An 8,623-nucleotide genomic window follows, 5' to 3' on the forward strand; every position below is an offset into this window, starting at 1 on the left:
ATGGCATCAGAGTCTGTTTCGCTTTCACATGTGGAATGAGGAAGGGGCAGGTCTTAAGCTCTTAAATGTATCTGCCTAAATAACAGATGGAGAGAAAAGAGGTCAGTTGTTGAGACCTTACAGTGAGTACTATTCCGTTTTTACCAGCTTCGTTGTGTTTTTAAAGTCTTGAAAGGCAAATTTTGTTCATTTCTTGTTAAGAGTTTTGTATATTTGTATGATAAAATCGAATGGGATGCAGCCAGTGTGTGTCCCAACAAAACAGAACAAAAAAAAACCCGTTCTTGTTTGTGTGTGAAAGTCATCTGATGGGAAAGTAAATCTTTAAGGAGAAATTCTCGGTGTAGATTGAAACCACAATTATGCTTGCTGCGACAGGATGTGACTCCAGAGGCAGCAGAGGATCAAACTGACTGCCACAGGCATGGGAGCTGACATTATGAAGGCATGCTTGCCCCAGGAACTTATACTGAAACGACGTGCAGAAATTCTCCACGCCCTCTGCAGCAGCGGGTCTGCCGAACATCTAGAAAGGGTCATGGACATGCTGCTCGCCCAAGGGGAGCTCGGATGGGAGGACTGCCAGAATGTACTGGTACCAGGAAGGGCTCTGTACAGCAACGCAAGGCAACTGCTCGACTTGGTTTATACAAAAGGTGCAGACAGCTGTGAGCTCTTCTTCAGTGCAGTCAAACAGGTCTTGCCAGAAGCTCTGGGAGATGTGTTCTTCTTGTCAGGATGTCATTCCACTTTAGATTACACAGAAAAGCCTCAGAGAACGTCCACTGAGGAACTCTTGAGTCAAAGGCCGGACCTCGTCCTCAAGCTCCAAGGCTGTATTGATGGTGCTCTGAGAGCGCTTGTTGAATCAGGCCACTTTTCCTCCACAGACTGTGATGGAATTCAGCTGCCTATTTACACGCCCTCTCAACAGGTATAGTGAGAAAACACAGCAGTCTGAAAATATGTGCTATGAAAAATTATTTGTATTATTTGCTCTCTTTTTTTGGTTAATCTTACATGTTTCATATTATCAAACAAAAATTTCAATGAAAAATCATATTATGATTTTATTTATTAAGGGAAAAAATCTGTCCAAACCAAACCAACCTACAAATAAAGTAACCAACCCTTCTTGTTAATCTTGAGTTAAATAAAATGAAAACAGTGTGATTGACTTCTATTGTTGTTTAATAGATTTATTTCAAATGCTCAGTGACTCCAGCTAATTACCGTGAGAGTTAGTATCTCCAGAAAAGGAAAACATGAAAAGTAATGAAGCACCCTAAGAGTGGCAGACCCTCTCAACACCACAGCACATTGGTGTTGGGAGAGTAGAGAGTAGAGGGGTCACAAAAGAACCAAGAACACAATCGAAAGCATCATAGGTCTCATTTTAACTAAGGTCAAAAGGAAAGAGCACGAGTCTGAGGACAGTTCCAAAGCAAAAGCCACAGCTTGTCAAAATGAAAGCCAAGGCTTAAATTTTGCATTTGTCACAAAAGATATGATTATCCCCAACACTTTGGGAAAATTAGACTTTTGAGTGACAAGACAAAAGTGGCAGCTTTTGGACAGTATGGGTCCTTCTACATCAGGTGTAAAAGAATGACAGTATTTCAGAAAGAGAACATCTTCTACTGTCTGAAGTGGTGGTGGTGTGGGGCTGAGGTGCTGCTGCAGGCCAAGGCCTATGAAATATGAAAAATTAATAAACTGTCTTGTCTGACCTGCCAGCAATAACACTTTTCTTGTCTACATCTATGGCTAAAATACATCAACACATGCATTCAAAAAATACCTATTACTGTTATGATGTACATATGTGCCTGTCCCTTTTGCAGTAAATCTCAAACTGGTATCTGGAATTGGTATTTCCTTCAAAATTTTAGAGATATGACGTGTGACCTAAATGAATCAAAGATCACTAAAAGTGATTCTTGGCTCACTTTCAAAGGATATTTTTGTACATTTCACCATGTGACCATCTTTCTATTTTAAAGTGTTCACATGACACCTCAGAAACGTTTGTGGTTTTATCTATTTAAGTCAAATTCTTCCCCAAATGTTAAGCTGTTTCTGTTGTTTTCACAGGCAAGACGTCTACTTGACCTTGTCAGATCCAAAGGAGAGTCGGCGTCGTTGGTAGTCCTGCAGTTTGTTCAGCAAAGTCTAGAATCTGAATCAAGCCTGGAGCAGACAAACCCAAACCTAACTAAAGGTATGTTGACTACAGTGGTTAGATTTTCAGGTGTGGTTCCTTTTTAAAAATGTGTCAATAAAGTATTGTAAAGAAAATAACTCAATAAAATGGTAGCAGAGATAGTTTGAGTAACTTTATGGACTTTACAGTTCAATACATAAAGAAATCAGGTGAAATGTGAAGCAACTAATGGTCCACTCATATTGCTTCAATCTGTTTCTATTAGTGAAATAATGTACTGCGACAAAACACTTCATCAGATCCCATAACATGTGAGCAGAAATTAAAGTCATTGCTCCTGAGTGCATTTGTAAACTACAATCTGACCTTTTGTGTAATTGTTGGCGTTTTTGCTTCCATCTTGCAGATTGGTCTTTGAGCTTATGTCAGTTCAGAATGTTCCCTGCAGAAAATGAAACTCTTATCAGTACAAATACAAAACTCACTGGGGTTTACTATGTTTCTCATTTTGTGCATCTCTCCTTCTTTTCCCTCAGAATTTGTGAAATACCAGAAGAAATTGAGAAGCTCTGTGTCGGCACAGTCACGCTTCCTTAGTACTTATGGAGGGACCAGCCACATGCCCTTAGACGACATCTACACTGAAGTCCAGATGGAGCTACCAAACAACAGTGCTAATAACTACAAATCTATGGGATTCGAGGAAATAATTGGACCTGTGGGGACGGTTAATGATGATGCAGACACAGTGCTGGCATCCGGGGAAGCAGGAAGTGGAAAGAGCACCTGGCTTCAGAGGCTACACCTTGTCTGGGCTCAAGAGAAGGCCCTTCAGGACTTTCTCCTCCTGTTTCCATTCAGCTGTCGCAGGTTGAACTCGGAGCAAAGGGATCTGTCAGTACAAGAGCTGCTGTTTCAACACTGCTGTTGGCCGGACAGGGGGCAGGAGGAGATCTTCCAGTTCATTCTGGACCACCCTCATCTTGTCCTTTTCACCTTTGATGGTCTAGATGAGCTCAAACAAAGCTTTGCGGACGAACAAAGGATTTGCTGCCCCAGCCAGCGTGCACCTGTTCATGTACTATTATTTAACTTAATCCAGGGTTCTCTTATGAAAGGAGTGAGAAAGGTTGTCACCAGTCGTCCAGAGGCGGTGGGTCCTGCTTTGAAGAAGCACTTACACAAAGAGATCCATCTGAAAGGCTTTTCCCCATCTGGCATTGACTGCTTTGTGAGAAAACATCACAGTGATCCAAATGAGGCTGCCAAAGTCTTAGAATCACTACAGGCAAACACAGCTTTGCTTGGACTCTGCCACAGTCCAGTCCTCTGTTGGATAGTCTCACAGTGCCACAAGGAGCTGCTTGGATGTGGAGAGGGAAGCCTGCAAACAATCACTGATGTTTACCTGATGATCTTACAACATTTTTTCCAGCACCACAGCACCGTTAAGAGTCCCATGGGAGTGAATTGGGTGCAGGAGAACCTTGGGACAGTCTTGCATCTTGGACAGCTTGCCTTTGAGGGGATATCAAACTCCAGTTATATCTTTTCAGTCACAGACATGGAGACATGCGGTGTTACTGAATCAGATATCTGCATGGGCTTTCTCATTCAAAGCAAGGATATGTCCCTGGCCAACAGTAAATGCTATGAGTTCCTACATATTACATTGCAATGCTTCTTAGCTGCTCTCTTTGCCATTTTGTCAAGAAACACTGGTTGCTCAGCTATCTCTAAACTCTTTGAGCTGCAGGAAATGAAGAAGAAGAGGCTTAGAGGAACATGCTTTGGAGCTTGTCTGAATTCAACTAATACACCGAACATTGCTGAGGAACATTCTACATGGCCAGAAACACCAAATCTGCAGATCACAGCCACCTTTGTGTCTGGACTTCTGTCCCATCGCTATCAAAAGCTCTGGTTTCAGTGCTGCTCTAGTGTTCTGATGGAGAAGAAGACTAAACATGCAGAAAAATGTCTTTCAAAAGGCATGCAGCAACATTTCAGGTCAATTCCTCAACCTGTGCAGGGAGAGAAGAAGAGCATGCATGCAATGCCAGAATTTGTTTGGCTCATCAAGTGCATCTATGAAATGCAGAATAGCAGACTTGCTAAAGACGCCATGAGTAAGCTAGAGGCTGAGCACCTGAAACTGACATACTGTAACATCGGCCCTGTGGAATGCACTGCACTTGCTTATGTGCTCCAACACCTAAAGAATCCTGTTGGCATCCAGCTGGACAACAATTCAGTTGGCGACGTTGGAGTGGAGCAGCTTCTACCCTGCATGCACATTTGTAGCTCTCTATAGTGAGTCCAATGTTTAATTTTTCTTAACTTAAAAGGTTTGATTATTTAATCAAACAGGGTCAATCTCAGCCGTTTTTTTCTTTTTTTTTTTTTTTTTTACTTATTCAGATATTTATTTCAATTACTTGAAATTATTGGGGATGGAAAGAGGGTGTGATTAAAATCAACCCACCAATATTAAGCTTTTGATTCACCTTGAGAGGTAGTTGAGGCTCATAAGGAGTGTGACGTTGTTTAAGGATAAGTAAAACAGAACAGCGCAATGATGTGATTTATTAAATGGCAAAAAATACAAGCTGTAAAAAAAAAGTCTAATTACAGCTGAGGTTGCCAAAATTTGCCCTATACATGCTGTAAAATTCTGGCACCCACAAAATTTACTGTTTTTATACTGTAAAATGCTGTGAACCACAGCTGCTGGTACTTTACTGTAAATTAGAGACACTATTTTTTTTTAAGTGCAGTGTTCAGCCAACAGTGAAATAACTTATACATACCTTCATAAGGAGACTTGTGGTTTTGTGTTTACTGTGAAAAAAAATCCATGACAAAGCCAAGCGGCTTGTAGAATTGGCCCTATTCCAAAAGTGGAAATTAGACATCAAGAATCTAAAATATCTCAAACATAAACTTTGTTACTGTAGTTTAAGTAGATTATGTGTTATTATTAAGCAATATTTTGATTTCAGGTTGTGATGAAGACTGCATGAAACAAGTACAATGCACCATACATGAGCCATATTTAATGAAAATAACGATTTGAAGTAAAATTGTATTACAATGAAATTTTATAAAATAGCAAGCCTTTGCCTGTTTATAAAATTCTCAACCTTTTGTTGCTTTAGATGGCCAAAATTTGCTCTGTAATTGCTCATGTTCTCACTAGTTATTGTCAGTAGAAATTGATTTTTCAAACTGAGACTGTTCTATCTTTTTTCTGTTATCACACTAGTTTTCCTTTTTGACCATATCGGTCAGTTTATTAAGTTTATTGAAGTTTGATTGTTTGAACTAAGACAGTAAACAAATGCAACATATTAATGTAAGCTTTCATAGTTAACATAGATGCATGTTGTTTGCCTAACAGCCTCAGGAATAACAACATTACAGACGAGGGCATCCGCAAACTGATCGACAAAGTCATCCACCTTCAAAACTTCCAAAAAATTGCGTAAGTATATCAAGAACAGTTACCAACTTAAATATAAATCTAAAAGTGAAATGTTATCAGTTTGTATAATCACTTTGTTTATTTTGTCCAGTCTTTTCAACAACAGGCTAACTGATGCTTGCACAAAGCATTTTTCTTGCCTGCTAAAGACCAGACAAAATTTCCTGTCCTTAAGGTCAGCTCATGCCATCATCAAAAGTGAAACCAGACCACAGATTAAATTTGCAGTATTCACAATGTCTGTGTAATGTGATAGAATAATGACAGTATATTTTGTCTTTCAGGCTAGGTAACAATAACATTACAGCAAAAGGAGCAAAGCAGCTGGCAGAGGGACTGAAATTCAACCATTCGCTGCAGTTTTTAGGGTAAGAAAATGCTTGTGCAAAGTGTCATGCATTCTGTTTTTCAGTTATTATAAGGTACTTAAGAGTATTTCTTTGTATTCAAAGGCTATGGGGCAATAAGATAGGCGATGAAGGAGCAGAGGCCCTTGCAAATGCTTTACAGAATAGCGAGTCCATTGTGTGGCTCAGGTAATATTTGCTTCAAACATTCATAAACACTTTGTAAGCTCTAACAGTTCATTGTATTTCCACTTGCTTTTTCCAAAATAAAAGAATACAAAAACTAACAGTACAATAATGCTCTGGCAGTCTTGTAGGCAATGGTGTTGGAAGTGCAGGGGCTTGTGCCATGTCTAACATCATCAGGAACAGCACATCACTGGAGGATCTCTGGTAAGTCTTAGCAAAATGTTTTGATCCATTTAACAAGTGCAGAGGTCATATGCATGAGCTAACTGTCTGGTTTGCTATTTTGGCAAATTGTGCAGCAGTGCTTAAATGACTGTGCATTGTTATTTCCTTTAAAAGGTTGACTGAGAACTGCATAACCAGAACAGGGGTGGAGTCTCTGACTCAAGCCTTAAAACACAATCATCATGTCAAGTCAGTATGGTAGGTGATGCAAAACCATACGCATACACACAGTCTTGCAATACCGCTTCAACAACAGGCTAACTGTTGCTTGCACAGAGCATTTTGTTGCATTACAACCACAGGTTCGAATCTACTAAATTCTACTGAATATTTGCTGGTCTTCCTTCACATCAATTTTAACTTGTATAGAAGTTTGCTTTACAGTGTGCAAGCTGAAATATTTTTAATGATGAAGCAGGTAATTTTAGACATTTTCCACAAAGCACTTTTTCTAGGTCTAGCACTGATTTGGGGCAAGAAGGCTTGATTTTATCATCTGCATTCTGAACTGAAAATATGAAATCTCATTATCCGAGAGTGTTTGTGTGCAAAAATATACAGCCAACATGTTTTGTACAGCCCATAGACATATCCTATCCAGTGTCACTAAGTGCATTATGATGCTGGAATAGAATGGGGACATTAACAAACTGTTCTCACAAAATTAGGATAGTAAAATTATCCCAAATGTCGTGGAATGCTAACAAGTTGAAGGTTGAGACCACAGGTTGGTTGTGATGCAAAAGTCAAAAACACCAGCCTTTTTTTTTCTTTCAATCACCTGACATAACATCATGCTTTTTGATGATGAATACTTTCAGTTTATTCCTTTTCTTTCCAGGTTGAAAAATAATGACCTCACTTCAGCAGAGATTGAAGAAATGCAGCAGACTGAGTCACGGCTTGTTTTCTGATTTGGTGTGATGTCATTCAGAAGTTATGTTTTGGAATATTCCCATTATTGTCATATAATTGTTGATGGGTTCATGTGTACAGCATGTATCATAATTTGTACAGTGTGCAAAGTGAAATGTTTTTAATGACTTTTTATTCTAATTTATTTTTATTTTAGTGTTTTTGTTTTTACTGTTGCAACTTGATGTCAGTGTCATTTTGTGCCTAATGTGCAATAACTATAAAGATTTTTATATTCAACTCTTTTGTGTCATAACTCAGTCATAACTCATTGAAAATCCCAGAACTAAAAATAGATCAAAAGGGTTTTTTTTTTTTTTTTTTTTTTTTTAGAAAATGAGGAACCTGGTTAAACAAAGAACCAAGCTATTGGTGTTTCAACTGTATGTGTATTTTTTCCTGTAATAGGTCAGTTTGAGAGATTTAATATTTCCTATCAACTGCTAATGATTTAACAAAATTTTAATTCTCAATGGTGTAAAATATAATCTTTTATATTGGCATAGTTTCATGCATGGCACGGAAACTATGCCACGCTGATCTTTGTAAATCCTTGTCACTGGATGAAAAGCAGCTAGTAAAATCACATTCATGCCTTCACAACTATTATTTGGTTCAGATATGATTACAGTCTTATGGAGGCCAGAAGGAGGAGCTGGCCGTTTTGTCGGGGTCTGGGGTGGGTTACCCTACCGTGGTGTCAGTTCTCGGACCTGGGAGTATAGTTTATCTTTCAAGTCAGCTAGATTTCCCCTTCCCCCTGAATATCTCAGGCCCCCACCAAATGTGGGGCCTATTTCCTTCTGTAACACTCCCTGTGAGTGGCTGGTGCCACTACCCACTGGGACATTGGTGGTTCTTGGCGTCTGGGGATGGGTGTTCAGGTGTGTGCTGGTTCTCTCCTAGTAGCTACTTGGTGGGCCTGGGCTCCCTGACTTTATTGGACCACTGCTGCAGGGCACGCCAGTTGTCTGGGTCCCAGCTAAATCTTCTGCAAGGGGTGGTCACTGCAATTTCCAAGTCTTTCAAGAATTTTTGAATTAGATTTAGGTCTGAACTTTGATTACGCAATTTTAGCAAATAAATATACTTCGATTTTAATCCTCTACTGAAGCTCCAGCTGTATGTTTAATTGTGTTGGAAGGGAATCTTCTGCAGGGGTCTTAAATATTTTGTTGTCTCTAACAGGGTGTTACATTGTCCTGATTACCCTGTATGTATTCCCGTCCACCTTGTCTGCAACTCTAATAACCAGCTTCTATATACATCCCCACAGAATGAGGTTGCCACCACCATATC

General features: G+C 39.5%; 1 protein-coding gene across 1 annotated transcript; it reads left to right on the forward strand.

Annotated features, from left to right (window-relative positions):
* nod2 (nucleotide-binding oligomerization domain containing 2) lies at positions 1–7,564 on the forward strand. The gene is made up of 11 exons (XM_008405555.3): positions 1–122; positions 379–934; positions 2,095–2,221; positions 2,701–4,477; positions 5,565–5,648; positions 5,740–5,823; positions 5,933–6,016; positions 6,101–6,184; positions 6,305–6,388; positions 6,524–6,607; positions 7,251–7,564. The coding sequence occupies exons 2-11, from the start codon at positions 425–427 to the stop codon at positions 7,321–7,323; spliced, it is 2,991 nt and encodes a 996-aa protein (XP_008403777.2). The 5' UTR covers positions 1–122; positions 379–424; the 3' UTR covers positions 7,324–7,564.
* Positions 7,565–8,623: the final 1,059 nt, after the last annotated feature.

This window comes from Poecilia reticulata, chromosome 3 (genome assembly GCF_904066995.2).
Source record: "Poecilia reticulata chromosome 3, P_reticulata-male-v2, whole genome shotgun sequence".
Lineage (NCBI taxonomy): Eukaryota > Metazoa > Chordata > Actinopteri > Cyprinodontiformes > Poeciliidae > Poecilia > Poecilia reticulata.